Below are 22,260 nucleotides of genomic sequence, written 5' to 3'. Positions count from 1 at the left end.
TTCAATCTTTTTTTCTACTCTCAAGTTGGTTCCAAAGCGCAGCTCTGGGAGGTGTTTTAATTGTATGAGCTCAAATGTGGGGAGAGCCATAACTATTCAAGCTTTAGACCAAACCTAGTCACAATATTCTACTTCTTACTCTTCCAAGAAATCAAATTTCTTTCTAATGGACATAATATTCTGACTTGGACCGCCTATCAGTTGGACAACCTACTCATTTTGCATTTGAGGAAGAGCGTCAAGAGATGGTATAGATATGATTGAGTTTGAGTTGGTTTTGTCTTTATTTATGACATGGCTAATTTTTATTTATGCATATAACCAATACTTAAGAAAAAACACTTTTTCAATATTTCTCTCCAGTCTTAGGTATTATTAGAATAGCAAGATGAAGAGTCACTTAAATAATTGAAAAACATTATTTAACATTTAAGTGATGAAGTTAAAAATATTGCATAAGTTCTTTACTATTTTAAAAGGAGTTAGAAAGAAATTGGCGACAAGCTTAAAATGTTCAGATATTTATGATGTAGCTTTCCTTGATTTTCTTTCTAACTCCTTTTAACATGATGAAGAATTTATACAATATTATTAACTTCATGTCCCATTTGAACTTTAGATAATGTTTTTCAACGTACATACATATACATGTATATATATTGAAATTTTAAACTTTTGAGACTAATCAAAGCATGGTCAAGAAAGTTTTGAAAAAAAAAAAAACTTTTAGCCAAACTCCAATTGACGTACGAATTAATTGAATTCATTTATTAAAAATTATTTATTAATATTTTCATATAATTATGTTTAAAATAAGTGAGTTTATTTTTTTTAAAAGGCGATTGAGTTTGAGTAGAGATTCTAATAGCGACAAGGTAGGGAGAGAGGGGAGGAATGATGTAGGGCAATTTCTTAGCCATTTTGCCATGGAAGACTTTTACGTGTGGGTGAATTTAGAATAGTTGTTTCAATGATTTAGCTTCACTCTTATGGATTAGAATTATATAAGTGTAAACAAAAAGAATATTACGAAGTTTGGCACAAATTATTAGAAGGATAGAACAAAAGTTGTAAAAGAAAAGAATAAAATAGAATCCTAGTAACTATTTGAGAACCGTTTAATTCAAAATTATTTATAGTGTTAACGTACTAATTTGTCAACTTAGGATAAATAGGCAATGATAAACTTTTTTCTTTCGAGTTTAATCCATTTTACTTTACTTAAAAAAATTTTAAAAATAATGGGCATGAAAATTCTCTTTTAATAAAATCCAACTGAATGGTCAGTCCCTTTTCAATAACATTCATCATCCCAAATTGTTAATTTAAAAATAATATTGTTTCTTGAACAATTTTGGGAGACAACTTTTTAGTTGTCTCTTATATTTTTGTGATATTTTTTTTTATGTGTATAGAAAAAATAAAATAAAAAGTTAAAAATAAAAATAATAATATATAATATCACATATGATATTAATTTTTTAATATTTAAATAACTTAATAAATTTTTGTTAAAGTTGACAAATTTTTTGTTAATATCTCTAAATAAAATCTTTTTTAAATAAAATAATAAAGTAACTCAATATATTTAGTTCTCTTGTGGAACATTGTGTTTGAAGCAATGGATAAGACAATCTAATTATCAAAGATAAGTGTCATTCGTGAGCTTACTCTAAAATTTTACTCTAGAAATAATTGTTTAAGCTATATAAGCTCACACTTGGCTGAAGTATGGCTCAGCTTCTGCACTTGATCTTACAAGTAAAATTTACTTTTTACTTTTCTAAGAAACCAAGTTACCTCCAATATCCAATAGAAACAATATATCTTGAAGTGGATCTTCTGTCAATGGAACATGTGCCGAATCTGCATCGTAATCTCAATTCAAGTATGAATTTTGTCTTCACATAGAAAACCTCTACTTAAGGCTCCCTTAACGTATTTCTTCTATGAAGAGTTAAAGAATTGACTTACTATACTTAATGCAAGTGAGATATCAAACTGAGTAATAGTTAGATAATTTAATTTGCTAGCCAATTTTCTGCATCTATTATCGTCAAAGAGCTCCATCTGCTTTGGTATAAGCTTAGTATTTTGATCCATAAGAGTATCAAAAAACTTTGCATTCATCAATTATGTCTCTTCCAAAATATATATTACATATAAGTTTGGGAAATAACAACGGCATGTTTAGACAACATCAATCCCCAAGAAATATTTGAGTCTCTCAAGTTCCTTTGTTTGAAAAAGCTAAAGAAGGTGTTGCTTCAAATTCCATGATGATCACTACTCTTAATTATAATGTCATTGACATAGACAACCAAATAGATGCTTCTAGCAGAGGAGTTAAATGACCTGTTAAATGATTATAATTATAATGTCTAGAAGGTGTTGCTTCAAATTCCATATGCAAAACTATTAAATGACCTGCTATATCTTCCAAACAATATAAATCTTTGTGTAGGCGATAGACACGTCCAAAACATCCCTAAGCAGCAAAATCAAAGGGTTGCTTCATATAGACTTATTCTAAGAGGTCATGAAACGTGATAGAAGTTTGTATTGAATTTTCAACAATTTGGTCAAGCAAAATTAATTTCTCAAATCGTACTACAGAGAAGAAATTCAAATTGAAACAGAATCAACAAGTGCCGCTATAGCTTTGTATTTGTGCACCAATAATGGCCTCCAGAAAAATTTTGCAGAGAAGACACCTGAAGCAGGTGTAGAAGAATGAATTCAAAAATGTATCACAAAGAGAATTTTCAGATAGGAATCAGAGGAATTCAGATAGAAAGTTACCTCACACACACTAATTCAGTTGAAATCCCTTAAGCTTAATACTAGTTTTCTTCACACGTGAGCCTCACCTTCTTTCCATTAAACCCGGATCAATTGCCACGTGTTCTGAAGGCGTAACAAACTTTCCCGCCACAAGCTCCTCTTTACCTTTGCATGTTACATTTCCCTCTCCATCGGAAACAACCTTGTCCTCAAGGTTGAGATGAGCATAAGAAAGTTGTAACTCCTGCAGATCCTCCCAAACAGCAGCATCAGCTTCAAATAACTCCCAGCGTACCAGAACTTGAGGAACTGCACTACCAGCTCTATGACCAGTTCGCTTATCAAGAATCTCCATAGGCTGAACTAATGGACCAAACTCATTGGAACTTAATGGTAAGGGAGCATAAGGGTCTGAGAAGCACCATGAAAAGGTTTGAGTAAGGAAATGTGGAAAATTGGGTGAATTCGAGCAATAGTAGGAAGCTGTAATTCATAAGCAATTGTTCCAATCTTCCTAATCACCTTAAAAGGACCAAAATAACGTAAACTCAACTTCTGATTTCTTCTTAAAATAACTTAATGTTGTTGATAAGGTTGCAACTTGACTAAAACCAAATCACCCACTTGTAGCTGCAAATCTCTCCTTTTTTTGTTAGCCTGCTGCCTCATATACAGTTGAGCCTTCAACAAATTACCTTTTACCTTGAAAAGTACACGCCCATGTACACGGTCATGTACTTTGACCGTGTACATCTCTGGTTTGGATGATGCCTTTCAATTGACGCGACCAATAATATACACGTTCATATACATGGGCGTGTACTTGCCCGTGTATATCTCTGGCTTGAATGTATGCTTGATTTATGCATCCAGTGAGATACACACTCATATACACGGGCGTGTACCTGCCTGTGTATATCTCTACTTCCTTTCTGCCTTCAATTCCCAACATTTTTTTAAGCTTTCACTTCTTAGTCCTTTTTCCTGAAATATGAATAAAATGAACTTAATAATAGTAAATTCTCTCAATGAATAGTTCAAAAGTCTCAATTATCATTCATGAATTACAATGTAGGACCAAGTATGGAAAGCATTTATCATAGCTGAAAATTGGGAATAGCTAAGACAGAAGCAGAAGTCATAGCCTCCTTCAATTTCAGAAAAGCACTAGCAACAGAAATATTCCACTTAAAAGAATCCTTCTTCAATAGATCCATAAGAGGTGCTGCTATATTAGCTTAAAATTGAACAAACCTCCTATAATAACCGGTGAGGCCAAGAAATCCTCTAAGCTACTTCAAATTAGTAGGTTCTGGCCAGTTTTTAACAGCCTCCAACTTGCTCAAATCCATAGATACTCTATCACCAGATAATGTATGACCCAAATATTCAATCTTTGTTACACCAAAACAGCATTTAGAAAATCCAGCATAGAGTTTATGATGCTTAAGAATATTCAGCACAACCTCCAAATGATGTAAATGTTCCTTCCAATTAGAGCTGTAAATTAAGATATTGTCAAAGAATACTAAAACAAATTTGCGAAGTAAGCCAGCAAAAATATCATTCATCAAACTTTGAAAAGTGGCTGGAGCATTTATCAAACCCAAAGGCATCACTAACTATTCATAATGGCCATATGAGTTCTAAAAGCAGTTTTACATCTATCTTCTAGTTTAAGCAAAATCTGGTGATATCCGAATCTTAAGTCCAACTTGGAAAAATAAGATGCACCATACAACTCATCAATTAACTCATCAACAGTAGGTATAGGAAAAGTATCCTTAATGGTTATGGCATTCAAACTCTATAATCAGTACAAACTCTCCAGGAACCATCTTTCTTTCTTACCAAAATAATTGGTGAAGAAAAAGAACTTTTACTGGGCTGAATAATTCCCTCATCAATCATTTCAGCCACTAATCTTTCAATCTTCTGGCTATGAGGATACTGGTATGGCTTGACTTTAACAGGCTAAGATCCTTCTATCAAAGGAATGGAATGATCATGAGACCTTTGAGGAGGAAGACTCGTAGGAGTAGAAAACACTTCACCATAACTGTGTAATAACAAAGCTAGCTCAGGCTCCATGTCAACTAGAAGATCTGGTAAGGAAAAAGTAACTGAAGTCTCTACAATCACTTGCATGCTATAAATTTCAGCAATAGCATCAGTAGAAATCATTTTTCGAATATGATGTAACTGAGCATGAGCAGGACCGAAATCCTGATCCCTTTGCAGTGTGGACCAATAGTCTTCAACCAACTAGCCCCAAGAATCAAATCAACTCTAGAGATAGGCAATAAGAACACCGGTAAATGGAACACATTACCTTGAGCCTGCACTCTCAATTTTTTTACTAATCCTTCAACAGTCATATAATTGCCATTACCAACCATCACTTTGAACTTAGTAGCTGGTTCAACAGGCAACTTTAAAAACTTAGCAATGCAAGGTTGTAAAAACCTATCAAGTTGCCACCATCAATTAAAACTGTCATTGGAAGTTTGTCCACATAAGCCAGGAATCGAATGGTACCAATACCAATGCCTCCCTTTAAGGCGTTTAAAGAAAGACGATGGTCGTCATGAATAACTGGATTAGTGGCAGGAATATCAAGAGGTAATGAATCACCAGGGTTAGCAACCTCTTTGATACACATTTTCTATCGTAGTACTTAAATCGTGTAATTCACTACTAGCAAGTGTACTAGGTAGTTGTAGCAAGTTATAAAATGTGAAAATCAAATTGAGTCCCAAGTATCATCCTCTTGGATCTTATTTTTAATCACCAATTCACAAGATAATAACCATTTGCACCAAACAATTCATTGAACAGATTTCAATATGCAAAAAAATAAATTTCAGAATTAAAGAAATGAGATATTGTTAAAAACAGAATGTTAATTTGTAATATTTGAATGAATTATGAATGGAAGAAAAGTTAGGAATTTATTTCACTAGAATATCAATATCAATTAAGTTCTGCCTCTGAACATTCAAGCAATTAATTGATTGACAATCGGTTTCTCTTTACAATAACCAAAGATTGATTCCTCAATTCGTCCTAATATTCAACCAAATCTCCCTAATTTCTTAGGCCAAATTTAGTTCAATATTGCATTACGAATTAGAATCAAAAGATTGCAAAAATAATATCACTTATTCCTAAGAAAATCAATAGTTTTGGGAATTAATTTAGATCCAAGCAACAAACCTAATTTCCATTAGTGAAGGTTACTTTTTGATTAATCAATTGAATTTCCATTCAAAGATCAAGTAAACACATAATTAATTCCTCAATCAAATCAAATACTCAAAGTTTAGAGTCAAAACGAAATCAATATATCAATTCTAGATCCATAAATCCCTAACAAAAAGAGTTAGAAACACATTACAATGAAATGAAAAGAAGCAAGAAGAAAAGAAGATGAAAAGCAGAGAGCCATCTCCATAACTTTGTCTTCTCCCAGATTCCTCTAGCAAAGAAGAACAAAAGTCGCTCCTCTCTTCTCCCTCTGACTTCCCTTGGAAGTTAAAACGGTTACAACTGAATACCAAAAACTAAAAAATGACAAAAAGCCCATTTTCTAAGTTTCTAATTCCTATTTATAGAGTTCCTCTAATTCTTCGACTTAACCCTTGGAATTCTGAAAGTTAGTTATCCCCAAGTATTCTGGAATCTTCTAAAAGTGATACAAAAGCTCCAAACGTCCAGAATTGGAGAGAAGAAGAAGTTATAAAAATTGCAGAGTTTTGCGCCAAAATACGCAGTGACGGGAGTGAAGGCACGCAGTTGCGCGCCTTGGCTGCAAGTGATGTGAGTTTCAACTCTCAGTTGCGCGCCAAGGCTTCAAGTGATGTGCATTTCAACGCACATCACTTCAATGAACGCTTCTTCCATATGCTCAGCTCTGCGTTGCTACGCCATCTGTTATGAGTTGCCACTCTCTATTGCGCGCCAAAGCTCCAAGTGATATACGTTTCAACGCAATAGCAGTTATCCAGTTACAGTTGCTGGAGTGTTAACACACATCACTCAGAGTAGCCATGCAGACACAGTGCTGTATTTTCTTCTTTCCACGTTCAAACACCAATCACTTGGAGTTGTAACGCCCAGCTCTTAGGATTTCTTCAAGCTTGATTCTTTGACTTTTCTTCTTTAATTTCAGCTTTTAATCCTTTCTTTAAGCACTTTCAACAACTTTCTATCTTTTACATGAACTCCTACAAAAAATCTAAACAATTTTTAATATTTCAACAAAACAACAATTTATACTAATTATTTAATTTGTGTGATCTTTTCAAATTTATTTTAAAACTATTTTCCTAATTATTAACCAAAAACTATGCTAAAAACATGGTAAAATATGGATTTATCACTCTTCCTCCCCCACTTGTAACAACAACAACTGCTTATTAGGACATCGATGATTAAATGTAAATTTATCATCGCAAAAATAACAAACACCTTTCTCCCTCCGCAATTGTATCTCTGCAGGACTGATACGTTTCACAGTTGAAGTTTTCAACAGTGGACCAGGTGGTGTAGGCAATAGAGGTGGAAGTTGTGTCTTAGTAACAGATTTTGCTTGAACAGTATTTTTTTGTATTAGAGGACAAATGAGAATAACATTAAACATAATTACTTCTGGTAATCTTAACAGCAGGATTATACTTCTTTTCATACAATTTCGCTAAAGCAACAGCTCTCAACAAAGTAGAAGGAGTCATAGCAATCACATCACGTCAAATATCAGGGTCTAAACCACTGATGAAACAATTAAGAAATGCATCCTTTGAAAGACCAAAGGAACGATTTGCAAGAGACATAAATTGCAAATAATACTCAGAAACAGAACCTATTTGTTGCAATTTGAAAAGCTCAGCCATAAGATTGTCAAATGGTGAAGGTCCAAACTGAGATTCCAGAGCCTTAGTCAATTCTAACCAAGTAGAGACCACAACTAACTTCTGTAACATCTGAAACCATGAAACAACATCCTTGTCAAAATGCATAGCAGCAATATCAACACGCGAAGCATCTGTAGTATTGTGATACGAAAAGAACTTCTCCGCTTTAAAGATCCATTCCAGCACCGGAGTAAAACCATCAAAATGGGGAAATCCAAGAGAAATGTCTTCCACTGGTGGAACAACGTTCAAAGGCAAGGTTTGATGCGGAGGATCACCGTCTGAGTTTGAACTATCATTGTGCTGAACACTATTCGCAATCAATATATCTATCGATTGTTGCATTAGATCTAAGCGATCATGCTGTGATTTTTGAAACTGAGCCTGAAGATCATGTTGAATCTGATCTCGTTCAATTTGACCATTCATCCAGCTCGTAAGAGTAATAATTTGGTCTTGCAGCGTTTTGAGACGAGTGTCAGCCATTGATATCAATGAAAGCACCAATGAAACGTGACAGAAGTTTGTATTGAATTTTCAACAATTTGGTACAGCAAATTTGATTTCTCAAATCTTACTACAAAGAAGAAATTCAAATTGAAACAGAATCTACAAGTGACGCTATAGCTTCGTATTTGTGCATCCAAAATGGCCTCCAGAAAAATTTTGCAGAGAAGACACCTAAAGCAGGTGTAGAAGAATGAATTCAAAAAGTTATCACAGAGAATTTTTAGATAGGAATCAAAGGAATTCAGATAGAAAGTTACCTCACACACACTAATTCAACTGAAATCTCTTAAGCTTAATACTGGTTTTCTTCACACGAGAGCCTTGCCTTCTTTCCATTAAACCTAGATCAATTGCCATGTGTTCTGAAGGCGTAACAAACTTTCCCGCCACAAGCTCCTCTTTACCTTTGCATGTTATAGGTCACCACAAAGGACGAGAGAAAGTATGATCATAATCAAGGCCATATATTTGAGTGTAGCCTTTACCCACAAGGTTAGCTTTGAGGCGATCAACCTGGCCATTTGGACCAACATTAACGATAAAAACCCACTGACAGCCAACAACAAATTATCTAGGAAGAAGAGGAACCAGATCCTAGGTACTATTTTGCTGCAATGCACACATTCTATCAACCATGCATATTCAAACATGATGAGGAAGATCATCTACATCAAAAGGCAAGAAAGAGAGGAAAGAAGATAAATGATGATAACTCAATGTAACAAAATGAGTAGAGGAAACTTGGGTAGATAAAAAACTGTGACGATCAATGGAAGCATCATCAGTCTGGTTGCAAGTAAGTAGGTGTATTGTTGGGCTTACGGAGGTAGAGATTGATGATATCAATGCTAATGTACTTGTGGAGCATGGTCATAGGGCAAATAAGAGATAGAGTTCATTGGTGGGAAAATTGTGAGCATGGAGAAGAATTACAAGGAGATTTAATGAGTGGAAGAATAACGCTTATACCCACCACTTTTGGGAGTGAGTATAGCAAAAGAATACATATTTTAGACAGGCTTCTAAGGGTAGTTTAGAGGTGCGATTACTTAGGACCCAAGCTTAAAAGAGGGCCCAAAGTAAAAATCGTGTCCTACTTTTACTTGAAAAAAATTTTAGTTCTTACAATTTGCAGTTGAAAAAAATAAAAGAGACCTTTTAATTCTTCGCACCTCACTTGCTATAAACGTAGTCGACTCATTGACTTTTGTAAACTCAAAACTTCATTTAATTCCAAAATTTTACTATTCTTAACATTAAATCTCATGGAGAATTTTAGTTTTCTCCAAAAAATTAAAGTTATTAAGTTTGTAAAATCTACAGATTGTTATCTAAATGTTTTAATTACTTATAGAATTTTTTTTACAGTCCTGATGACTATATCATCAATTGAAAGAAGTTTTTTAGAGTTAAAGTTAATCAAAACCTACCTAAGGTCATCAATGTTACAATAATCGTTGAATGGTCTCACAATTTTATCAATCGATAAAGAATTTTTAGAAAACATTAATGTTAATGTTATCATTAATGATTTTGCATCTCAGAATGTTCAGAGAACTCATTTTTTATATTTTTTGTGTTTTTGTAGTTAATTATAATATAGGAGTTGTTTGAATGAAAAAATATTTTTTTTATAATTTTATTAGAAAAAATTATAGCCACTTAAAAAAACGTATTATTTTAATAAAATTATTAATATATGTTTTTATTTTGTTTATTATATTTTATAATTTTTTTAAAGGCCCTAATTTTCTATTTCGTCTAGGGTCCCAAAAAGGTCAAGAACAGCCCTGATTTTAGAGAATGAGTAGAAACTAGTCTAGATTTGATAGTAAATCCTAAGCCATTATTATGGATTGGTGTAACTACTTGTTATCCCTCCATTTTGAGAACTAACCAAGCAACTAAGCTAACCAAACCCTGGGATGCATCCATATAAACTTGCTCCAAATTCTCATTTAAAAAGGCATTCTTTACATCTAGATGTTGTAATGGCCAATCTAAGTTTGCAACTAATGTGACAAAAGAACTCTAACAGTGTTTAACTTTGCAACAGGGGAAAAGGTTGTTGAGTAATCAATACCATAAGTCTAAGTGGAACATTTAGCAACTAACTTAGCTTTGTATTTCTCAATAGATCCATCTGCCTCATACTTGACAGTAAACACCCATTTGCACCCCCATAGTTGTCTTTCCTCTAGGCAAGTATATTCTTGTTCATGTCTAAATTTTTCTTCAGGGCTCTCATTTCCTCAAGATAGTTTCCTTCCACTCAAGAACCCACACAGTAGCTTGTACGTCTTTTGGACTTTATATTTTTGTCCCTTCTTAAGTAAAAGCTAAACAAAAGAGATTAGTTTTCATACGACACAAATTTTGAAATGGGATCATTTGTACATGACCTTTTACCTTTTCTAATAGCAATATGTGGGTCAGAATCATCAAGGACATGTTTATTAGTAGATTGAACAGGTTGGATAGGATTAGAATTATTATGACCTGATGGATCCTCAAATTCATGGTAGTCTTGATGATCATTTGACTATTCTCTAAGATTTTTCTTTCTAAAATAAACAAGATCAAAGAGTTTTACATCCTTATCACCTGCTATAACTGCTTTATTTTATTGAATTTGAAAATTTTCAGATCTTAACATAGCTTGTAAATTTGAACTTGTAGTTTCTAAAAGAGGTTCTTGAAGTTAAAATAGTTTTTGGTATGAAATATGAAAATAAAAATTCTAAATTTTGTGAAGTTTGAAAATATTGGATGGCATCTTTCTTTTTCTTCCTCCCCTCCCACACAAGGGATATTATATTAAATATGAAATTTGAACATATTATATAGCAGAATGTAAGATTTTAGAGAGAATTACATAAATATGAAATTTGAAAATTGCCCATAGCGGTTTTTGAATTTCAATAAATTAACTAACTTTATTCAGAAATTGTCTAAGGTAATTTTTGAATTTTCATATTTTGCTGGGAGCATAGCCAATAAACACTTTTTTCTCTAGGTTCAAGTTTACTTTGATTTGGTTTGAGTATGCACAAAAATTCTTAGAAATAAATTGCATGACAGTATTATTTGAAAAAAAATAATTTGAAAATATTGAAAGGGGTTTTGAAGTTCAAAATTTTACTCGGCATCATATTGATCAAATATATTTTGATTAAGATTATTTCATCCCAAAGATATTTTGGGGCCATATTTTGAAAGAAGGCTTGAGCAACTTCAAGCATACGCTTATTTTTTTCTTTCAACTACTTCTATATGTTGTGGAGTATTTGTACAAAAGCTTTGATGAATTATGTTATTTTGAATGAAAAATCTATTTGCGTTTATTAAATTACTCTCTGCTATTATTACTTTAAATTCTCTGACTTTCTTATTTTGCCTGAAAATGAGTTTGTATCATGTGGAGAAAAAGATTGAATATGTTCTCAACTTCAGAATTTGTTTTCATCAAGTAAATCCATGTTAGTCTAGTATGATTATTTATAAACGTGACAAACCAAGGCTGCTTCTTTTTCTCTCCTTCTGGTTCGTGTCCTTTAGCAGCAAGGACAGAACTTTTAACTTCTTGCATTTTTAGATTGTTAGAGCTTCTCATCATAATCTTCCTCTTTGATTCTTTCCTCCTAACTTCAGAAAATACTTCACTCATTTTGGACTTTCTGCCTAGGATTCTACCACGAACCTCATCTAATTCTTGGTTGAGACTTGCTAGGAACATTTAAACTTATCATTTTTCTCTCTTTTCTTAAATCTGGCTGCATCATTGAAATTTTTCCAATTGTCCTCAACACTAGTCCAATTCCTGTCAAAGACCGCCATAATATTGTATTAGATTGTGACATCATGGTCTTGTTTGGACTACCAAAGTCGACTTTTTAGAATAAAGATCTGGGATGAGAGTTCTCCAAGTCAGAATAGCAGTTGCAGATTGCTTCATAGACATCCTTAGCTATTGGGAGAAATAAATATGGCTTTGGCTCCATTGATGCATCCGAACCTGAGGACAAAGTATCAATCACAGATGCTGGTTATTCAACTTTGACGCTTCCAAAATTCATGAAAAGAGGGATGCAGGTGTTTTGATCCTCATCTTTCTCTATTGAGCAGTTTTCTCTAGCCTTCAGAATTTTCACCACGGTGAATAAAAGGGAGATCAAAGCCGAAGCTCTACTGCCATATAAGTTTAAGAGGAGAATAATATTCTTCATTGATTGACTAGAAATGTATGAGAAATATATAGACAATGCTGGCTAAAAATTCTTTCTGCCTTTATTACAAACTTAATATAATTACAAAATAGGGAGGAGAATCAAATCGGATCATATTTGAATCAGATTTTATCTTAAATATGAATCTTATTTAACTAGCATAGTTAAAAATATACATCTAGTTTTTACTAATTTGACTACAACCCAGTCACAATCAAACTTGTAATTCATAGAGTAATATCTTCTTCACCAGCTCACCAATCCAACTTTGAAAACAATAATAAAAGGTAATCTGATGGGAGTGGGAAATATTTCACCCTCCGTTATATTAGGACTCCTTTTCTTTCAATTCTACCAGCAAAATTCCAAAACAATAACCAAAACTCTGTTGCAACGAAATAAACTAATGATCCCAAAACCCAACCGCTTCAACAAGTCCTGTATATTCCTATACTTTCCTTAAAAGCCACCACACTTTTAATAAACTTCTTGAAAGAACTAGATTTGGGAGAACAGATTCATAATATAATAAACACAAGGAGTGAGCAAAATAATGCGCTCAAAGAGAATGATACATTATAAAAGACCATCTTTCTAATCAAAGAAAGAAAAACAATCTACAGCTAAGCAAACAGAGTATTAGCATAGTATTTGACAACCATAAATACCACCACTATCTTTACATCAGTCAGGGTCGGGAGTTAAAATCTTTACATGCATGAAAAACATGAAGTCAACATGGGGACATTAGTAGTATATATTGATCAGAATCACAGGGTTTATCAGCCACTAGCCAGACATGAATGACATTGCTCGTCTGAAGTCCAAAGGTTTGAGGCTAGCTTGGGGAAAAGGCTTTCCATCTGGTAGCCACAGGCCTCCTTCATGAGGTAGCAGCACCTGTGGTTGGGCTTGGCTATTCTTCTCACCTTCAACAGCTTCCTTGGATGGATCGTCTTTCTTCTTCTTGACAAATTCAAAGAACTCTGCAACTTGGCGTGCATATCTGCACCACAGGCATAAAAATAAGAAAACTACAATGCATTAAGGGATCAATGGATTAACATTTTAATAGAGTATATTCTTGTAAATAAGTTTCTCACCAATGTAATTCTAATAAATTTTCCTGATTAAGAAACAGAGATCTTGGATACCTACATATCTAATTCTGGATATCTCAATTGCAGAAAATGTAACATTGCACTCACTAAATCCAGTATAAAGAACCAGTGATAACTCAAGGATTTGTTAGTGAGGAATGCAATAACTCAGCAAAGTGCAAATTTAAGAAAACAAAAAAATAATCAATATTCATTGTTTCAAGACCTATGTTTTAGAAGCTTTCTTGTGGGATTTGAAATAATTGATAACATAATTTATATTAATGGAAATTTGTTTGTTTGGATAGAATTCATGCACTCCTGTAGTGTAATGGTTCACTATAAAAGTAATGCGTACCTCTATAATTTGAAATAATGACATTAGATTTCATGTTACAAAATAACACTCGTGTGATAACTATGACACTAATCAGCATCATACTAGTACAAAGAGTCCATTCATCCTATGCACACCTAATATACTTCACAAATGCCACATATATTTCTCAAGATAACTATGTTGGACAATCACTTGTATATTACAGCCTTCAGGATTGGAGGTTTGCAGATTATGCCTAAGCCTAAAATTAGAAAAAAGGCTCAAAAAGTGAGACCAGTAGAGTACCAAATGGTCCTACAGATTTGCCTTTAATTAAATAATAAAATGATTTTAGCAAGATGGAAAACATCCATTCAGACAAGACAGAATATATAATCCTTGTCCTAAGTTGCAGGACAAACATGTCATCCATTAGCATATTACTCCCAGCGTATAATATCAAGAAACAGTTTTAACAATACACACAAAACAAGACAAATATATGCTTTGCATCAAACACAATCTCCTAAACCAATGCCTGCCGAAGTGTAAGTTTAAATTGTAGCCATGATCAGGCTCCCAGCTTAAGAAAAATTACTTAATGCTTTTTCTTTGGGTGCTATATCAACCAATTACATGACTAATGCATAAATTTCATGTGAAACTGACCAGAAAAGTTGTGTACCAATTTAGTGCACATTAAGCATGTTAAACAAAACCAGTCCTTTATTACATTGTATTCTGACACATTAACCTTAACTTTTCCCTTTCATGTCTCCAATTCAACAGAAGTGGAAGTAACTCCTAGTCACCAAGTTTAACAATACACATTAAACAGAACTTTCTGTCGGTGAAAATGAGAATAACCATCAAATTGAGACTTTAGGGTTTAGATAAATTAAGAAAGAACAAAGCAAGAAAAACCAAAAGTTTCATATGGTTTGACAAAACTATCTTAGTGTGGTATTAATTTAACCTTTAAAACTACCTAATCACTAACATAATACTCCTATATACACTAACAATCCAAATCAATTACTAGTTAAGTATGATGACACAAACCTTGGGAGAAACACACCACAAAACCTGGCCATTGTGGTGGCAGAGCACAACCTCAGAATGAAATCTCATATTTCCAATATGGGACTCCAATTTCATAACTTATAATTGGAACCTAAGGGGTTGTTTGGGAAGGAGGGTTTTGGCGGGGAGGGCAAAATTTATATTTTAAATGAATATATTTAAAATTAATATTTTTTAAAAATAAAAGATATAAATTAATATATTAACAAAAACGTAATCTATTACTAATGTAGTTGTTATTATAAATAATATATAATTCTTTTAATTTAAAATTAAAAAATATGTCCTTCCCTTCCTTCCCCTTGAAAAACCTCCTCCCAAACATACCCTAACATTCCACCTCACTTTGCAGCCCCATCACACGCACAGGCTAGCTGTGCATTAATCTAGTTCTAGGCAAAGACTGCAATGCCAGCATCACCACCCCTGCCACTTGTTAGCAACTGATACATGGTGGAAGGCTCTAATAACAACTGATACTTTAGGAGAACCAAACCATAAAGTTGGCCGTTGTGATGGAAAAGTCAATGCCATACAAACCTGATATCAGAATCCCATACTTGAGATGAAGGATTTAAGTCCCACAACCAAACATACAACTGCTAAAAGCCCAGCACAACAACGCTACCATAATAAGACTCCTACGGCAATAAGAGTCATAATATTTCAACACAAACAAAGAAGCATCTAATGGAACAAAAGTTTAGTCCATGTTATGGAAATTTAACCAAATATCTGAGTAAGAGATAGTTATCTTACTGCCTCTTTGCTTCAATATCTTTGCTGAAATCAATATTGGGTTCACAGTCCAGAACCAATGCAGGAACCTGCTTGTAATGTAAGTAAAATGATTAAGACAGCCTACCACAGCAAATCATAAATTCAGACATGGAATTTCCATATATGGTACCTTCTGAATGCTTGAGTGCATGTGATTACCCTCCAGATAAAATACACGGTCTCTTATATCAGGGTGTAAAGAGTTGTCAATATGATGAGGCAGCTTATTGACTGATAATACTCCACGATTACCACTTTGGAAGGGAAATAACCAGCTTTCATGCTTTTCATGGAGGTCACGGAGATAGTCCAGGGTGACACCACCTTCTTCTGCTCTCTTCCTTAACATCATTCTCTTGTGGCAAGTATCAGGACTTGCCCTAAGATAGATGAAACCATCAGGAATAAGTCCAGGCAAGGAGGACACAACAGGATCAAACCACGAGTCATAAATACTGATCTCCATCTCATTCATCCAGTTAGCTTCATGAACAGCGCGTACAAAAACCTTCATTGAGCAACAAGATGAAAAAAAGTAAGCCTTTTAAACTCAAAAGGGCCAAAACAGGATTCCCTTTCTCTCACTCAAATCATAGTATCATACCAAACAGAAAAATGAAAGAAGTACACAGTTTAAAATCCATCAATTGCTATAATTTTGTAACTGACATTCTAAAGGTCATATTGATGTGAGAAGAAAAGAGCACACTAATGCCCTTGCTCAAAAACCAAAGGAAAAGAATAAGACCGCAAGACAGTCAAACAAAGAGGCATTATAGAAGACCAAAGGCATAAATACTCACCATCCTGTCACTGAATACACTCCTCTCCATCAAACGAAGAGGCTTGATTCCACCAGATGACTCTCTTTCCTGCATCACCCTTGTAACAAATACATAGTTCTGAAAGGTGTAGGCGTACCTTTGCGGTTCAGCATAAAAAGCATCCAAAATATTGAAGTGGTCGGGTCCAACATCCTGCCACTTGCTAATGGGTTCAGGAACCACCTCGACAAGATCACGCAATTCTATCGTTTCGTTGGCTATTCTCTGAAGGAAGGTAGTCTTGCCAACACTGATATTACCCTCAACACAGAACGTTAGCCGTTTCTTCTGCTGCCGCTGCACAGAGGAGGAATTATCTTCCAATTCCTCATCCACACTATTTTTAATAAAAGTAGTTATACTTTCAGCATGGTTCTTGTGGATTATCCCAACCGAACTCTGCAGATACTCAACCATCTTGTCGCTAGATTTGCCAAAGAACTGCAGCAGATGACCCAACAGAACAAACAAAATTGCCAAAAGTTCAGTATAACCGAATAACATTATTTTTTGTTCTTTTCTTCATAGGAAATCAACTTGAATGAAAGATGAACTAGTGGCAGTTAATTAATTTTTACAACGGAACAAGAGTGCATCGACAAACAGGTACAGGCAGCGGCATTAGTAATTCACATATATTCCTATAAATTGAGCTGTAACATACTCAGCAAAGCTATATTGAGAGAAAACCTAAGAGGGAGAGAGAGAGAAAACCTAAGAGGAAGAGAGAGAGAGAGAGAGAGAGAGAGAGAGAGAGAGAGAGAGACCTTAACCTTATAGAGTTGCTTGAGTTGGGCAACGCCAGCAATACCATTCTGAACGAGCTTTCGGAAATTTCTGGGGCCCACACCGGGAATGGCCAACAAATCAGGATTTGAGGGAACGGGAGAGGAAGAAGCCTTTTGCCTCCTATTTAGCCTGAAGCTGAAGACCTTCTTCTCCTTTGCGTCGTTGCTCTCTGCAAAATCATCATTCGCTGAGCCCTCGAAAGGGTTAGGATTAGGGCTGGTGAGGAACGAGGCGTCTGAAGCCGAATGCAGAGAGGCCTTTGGAGAGTTCTTAAGGAGAAGGGGTTGCGTCCTATTCCTGTTACAGAAACAGCACGTGTTGGCTTTGGTGTTGGTGTTGGTTTTGGTGTTGGTGTTGGTGTTGGCCAAATAGCGAGAAGAGAAAGTGGATTTGAGAACAAAACGGTTCTTATCGGAGAGAGAGGGAACAAGGGAAGACCCAGAAGCTGCCATTGCTCCAACTTTGGCTAACGAGAGAAAAGGGGTAGCCACAGAGAGGAAAGGGAGTGAAGAAGAAGGGCGTACAAGTTTATGCATTTCACTGACACACCGAGCAAATGTGTTTCTGTCTCTGTTTGTGTTTCTGTTTGCTTTCCCTCATGAGGGCGGGAAGTGAAAGAAAGGAAGGGTTTTAGGTTTAGACTCTCTCTCCTCTCCTCTCCTCTCCTCTCCTCTCCATTTTATTTCATAACCCGTCATTTGGGTAGGCCACACCCTTCTCTTTCTTATTTTCTGTCACTGCAGAAGCATATCATTTTTTTTTTAATTAAATACTAATCTTTGGGTGGTTCGCCAGGGCCATTTTGATACGGATTCACCCTCTTAGAAAAATTATTATGTATTTTACTTTCTTCTTTTATCTCTTTTACTTGTACTGTTATTCGTATCTCTCGTCTCGTCACGATGTGAAATAATATTTACCTTAAGTCTACCCCGCGATAAGAAAACCACGTAAACAAATGAGACCAACGGAGCATTTGCAGGTCATGGCTATGTATAGTCCATGAAATAGATTACTTAAAATTGGTTCAACTATTTGACAAAATTTTAATATATTTTTAATTTATTTATGTATTCTATTTAGTTTTTTTTTTTAAGAAAGAATGTTGAAGTTAAATAATAGCATGTGTAAGATAAAATAAAATAAAAATACCAGTTTTTAAATAAAATACAATAAATTAGATTATAACTTTGTTAAGTTTGTGAAATTTGAGCGCATATCTTATTTAAATAATTATATCTTATTTTATTATTAAAATTATTTATTAAACATAAGAAAATTTAATGGAATATTTATGATTTATTTGTTTTAATAAAAATTCTAAGAAAAACACAATTTTTTACACATTTTCTATTATTTAAAATACCTCATACGAATGAGAAAGAAAGTATAATGGAATCCCACATTAAATCTCCTCTATTTACGATGGCGAAGAAAATAAAAAGTTAAGAGAAAAACTTATTTTCCCTTTTTATTCTTTGTTTAAAAGATTATTTTTTTCTTTGTAATTAAAATAACTTTCTAATTACGAACACAAATATTTTTATTTTTTTCAATTTTTTTTATTTTTCTACTCTTTTTTCTTTCACTTTTCTTTTTTGATTATTCTTCTCAAATCACATATATTATGAGCCTCCTAAAATCAAATTCACAATTTTCGAATGCATCAATATTTTTTATACCAAAAAGAAGGAATTAAGTGAGAAGGAGAAGATAAAATAAAAACAACCCATTTCAAATCCAGAACTTCAACTTTCTCGTGCTTTCCAGTATCATTAAACTAAGTTGTGTCATGGAAATAGCATATTCCATTGTTTTTACCTATTTATAAGTTTGAGTTACCTCATTCAATGTAAATTTTTGTCTTTCACTCATTTAAATATGTGTCTTTAGGTTTTGTAAACCTGAATTTAAATATCTATATAGAAAATTTTTATGAAAAAGTATATATTTATTATATAATATAAAGTACACTAAATATTTTTCTTTTTAATAAAATTTTACTATTATTAGTTACTTATTTTAGAACTGAAGTTGATACTTTTCTTTATATAAATAGGATAACTTTTTACCATTTAAATCTAGTGATAAATTTATATTTTATTAGTATTTTACCTTAGTTTTAATACCTCTAATAAAGAAAACATGTTGGAAAAAGCAAAAAAATTCATAAAAATAATAGAATGATTAAAATTTTCTCTAAACACATAGTTGTTTTAGAATTTATGAATTTTTTGTGTAGAAATTAATTATTCAATCATATTTTTGTAAGAAATTATGAGCTGAGTTCATGAGATTGAAAGATAGAAGGAAAGTAGCAAAAATAGAATCAAAGAACAAGGTTTAATGAAGAAAGAGCTCGGCGTGATCACTATCGCTAGCAAAAGTGATCGTTCCAAAGTTTAAAAGTGAAGGAAAAACTGCACGTGATCACTTTTCCTGGCAAAAGTAATCATTTCAGAGAAGCTTCAATCATAGCAAAACACGCGTGATCACTTTTCCTGGCAAAAGTGATCGTTCCAGAGAAGAGCTCCAATATAACAAAACGCGCGTGATCACTTTTCCTGGCAAAAGTAATCGTTCCATAGAAGCCTCTAGGAAAGCAAGTTGTGCGTCATCACTTTTGTTCACAAAAGTGATCGTTTCAAAGAACCTTCCATCACTGCAAAGTTGCGTGTGTCTCCTTTTGTCAACGAAAGTGAACATGCACAAATCTCGACCTCAGTATGGCTACTTTTGTGAAGAAAAGTGATCATTCCAGTTATGAAGAACATCAGAAAGGCCTCTGCGTGACTACTTTTATGAAAAATAGTGATCACGCCAGAAAAGCAGGAATTCTATAAATATGAATTAGCTCAGATGTCTTAGAATCTTTTGTTCATTTTCACTTTCCACTTGTTTTCTCGTGTTGAGAAAGTCTGAGAGAGAGATTAGGGACGAAAACCAAGCTTCAAATCTTGAGGAATCAGATTGAAGATTGGCTTGAAGATGCTTCTTCATTCATCTTCTTCTTCTCTTTCTTTTTTTTCTCATTTTGTAATGGTTGCTTAAACTCTTTGTAGTTAGGGATTGTGAATCTGAAATAGAAGTGTTGAATTGATTTTGAATCTGAACTTTGAGTATTGGATTGGATTGAGTAATTGATTTTGCTATTCACATAGTGATTGAATGAAAATTTGATTAACTAATTATAGAAGAACTCTTATCAATGGAAGTTGAATTTGTTTCTCAGACCTGAATCAATCACCAAGGTTATTGATTTCTTAGGGATAAGATATCTTGATCTTGCAATCTTCTGGTTTCTAATGCTTAATGCAACATTTGATTGAACCAGATCTAAGGAATTAGAGTGATTTAGTTAAATGTTAGATTCATTGAGTTAAGGAATTAACCTTTGAATAATAAAATGTGAAACTGATTGTCATTCCATCTAAATACTTGAAAGTTCAAAACTTTATTGAATCAACATTGAAGTTTTGGTGAAACAAGTCCCTAACTATGTTTTCTACATCTGTCAAATACATAATTTCATATTCATTGAAAATTTTATTCCCTGAGAACGATATTTGGGACTCAAACACATTTCTAACATTTTATTACTTGCTACAATAACACTAGTATACTTGCTAGTCAAAATTACTTCTGCTAAGAGAGTGACAAGTTTTTGGCACCGTTACTAGGGAATATTTGTTTTCAATATCATTAGTAACAAGAAAATAACTATATTGAGCATTTGTTTTCTTTAAATTTTCTGCAATGTTAGATTACATTTAAAATTTTTTTGTTTGTAATCAATTGATAGCTAATTATTTGTTTGTATAGTTTTGATTCCTGATAGATTTTATATCATATCAAGTAGTTAATTTGCATTTGTATACCATGAATTAGTGCAGTTTGTTGTTTTCTTTCTACTATATCTGTATTCTAACTTGTACATGCGTAGCAAAAACAAAAATAAGTCTACTCTTGTCTTTGATCCTGACATAGATATAACACTAAGAAGATTAAGGAAGGAGGCTAAAGCAGAAAATTCTTTAGGAGGTGATAGTGATTTATAGGTTATATATTCTCCAGAGATTCAAATTACTCCTAGTTCAAACAAAACACATTCACCTTTAGGATAGCCAACTCCAGAAATTGAAATGGCAGAACAACATAGAATGAGGACACTAGGAGATTATGCAATTCCAAATATGCAGGGCTATAACTCTTCAATAGTTAGACCGACCATTCAAGCTAATCACTTTGAAATCAAACCAGCCTTGCTTCATTTGGTAAAACAAGATCAATTTTTTGGTGAAATTTATGATGATTCTAACTTACATATTTCTAATTTTCTGCAGTTATGTGACACTATAAGGATGAATGGAGTAAGTGAAGATGCTATAAGACTGAGGCTATTTCCATTTCCTTTGAGAGACAAGGCCAAATGTTGGTTACAAGCACAGCCTCAAGGGAGAATCACCACATGGACAGAGCTTGTGAACAAATTTTTAACCAAACATTTTCCTCCATCAAAAGCTGCCAAACTGAGAGGGGAAATCACATCCTTTGTGCAGCAAGAAGGAGAATCACTATATGAAGCTTGGGAAAGATATAAAGAGTTGCTAAGAAGATGTTCATATCATTGCATTCCAAAGTGGATGCAATTGGAGACCTTCTACAATGGAATGAATGTAGTGTCTAAAACTATGGTGGATGCAACTGCAGGAGATTCTTTAAGCATGAAATCCGTAGAAGAAACTCAAAGAATCACTTAGATGATGGCTTCATGTATGTACCAAAATTCCAACTCAAGAAATGCAAGGAGAAGTAATGGATATGAAGCCAAAGTTATAGAAACCTTTCTTGCACAGAATTAGCTGCAGAATCAGACAAAATATTATAAAATTGTCATAATTAAAATAAGAAAATAATTCTATTTCCTTCAAA

The 22,260-nt window shown here is 33.6% G+C and overlaps 1 protein-coding gene and 1 non-coding gene across 4 annotated transcripts; both read right to left on the bottom strand.

Annotated features, from left to right (window-relative positions):
• Positions 1-12,475: 12,475 nt before the first annotated feature.
• Positions 12,476-18,069, bottom strand: LOC113854949. 3 transcript variants are annotated; one of them, XM_027486305.1, is made up of 6 exons: positions 17,313-17,976; positions 16,519-16,980; positions 15,846-16,223; positions 15,695-15,762; positions 15,476-15,576; positions 12,942-13,439 (listed from the first exon to the last, which is right to left on the bottom strand). In XM_027486305.1, the coding sequence occupies exons 1-5, from the start codon at positions 17,862-17,864 to the stop codon at positions 15,510-15,512; spliced, it is 1,527 nt and encodes a 508-aa protein (XP_027342106.1). In that variant the 5' UTR covers positions 17,865-17,976; the 3' UTR covers positions 12,942-13,439; positions 15,476-15,509. The 3 variants fall into 3 exon arrangements, with proteins under 3 accessions (XP_027342105.1, XP_027342104.1, XP_027342106.1); XM_027486304.1 differs by lacking the exon at positions 15,476-15,576 and having other exon boundaries at positions 12,476-13,439; positions 17,313-18,069; XM_027486303.1 differs by lacking the exon at positions 15,476-15,576 and having other exon boundaries at positions 12,840-13,439; positions 17,307-18,069.
• Positions 18,070-21,854: 3,785 nt separating this feature from the next.
• Positions 21,855-21,961, bottom strand: LOC113856693. The gene has a single exon (XR_003502923.1). It is a non-coding gene; the product is annotated as a small nucleolar RNA R71 (small nucleolar RNA).
• Between the last annotated feature and the right edge of the window lie 299 nt (positions 21,962-22,260).

Source organism: Abrus precatorius, unplaced genomic scaffold, assembly GCF_003935025.1.
Source record: "Abrus precatorius isolate BTA unplaced genomic scaffold, Abrus_2018 Scaffold11, whole genome shotgun sequence".
In the NCBI taxonomy this organism is placed as follows: domain Eukaryota; kingdom Viridiplantae; phylum Streptophyta; class Magnoliopsida; order Fabales; family Fabaceae; genus Abrus; species Abrus precatorius.
This window is presented reverse-complemented; position numbering and strand designations above follow the sequence as displayed.

Bases quoted from the DNA above. Each gene is read 5' to 3' on its own strand.
- LOC113854949 (XM_027486303.1), bottom strand. From the start codon at position 17,864: ATGCATAAACTTGTACGCCCTTCTTCTTCACTCCCTTTCCTCTCTGTG. The intron at 15,763-15,845 runs GTACCATATATG...CATTACAAGCAG, and splicing joins TGCACTCAAGCATTCAGAAG to GTTCCTGCATTGGTTCTGGA. The intron at 13,440-15,694 runs GTAAGATAACTA...CCTGTGGTGCAG, and splicing joins GATATTGAAGCAAAGAGGCA to ATATGCACGCCAAGTTGCAG.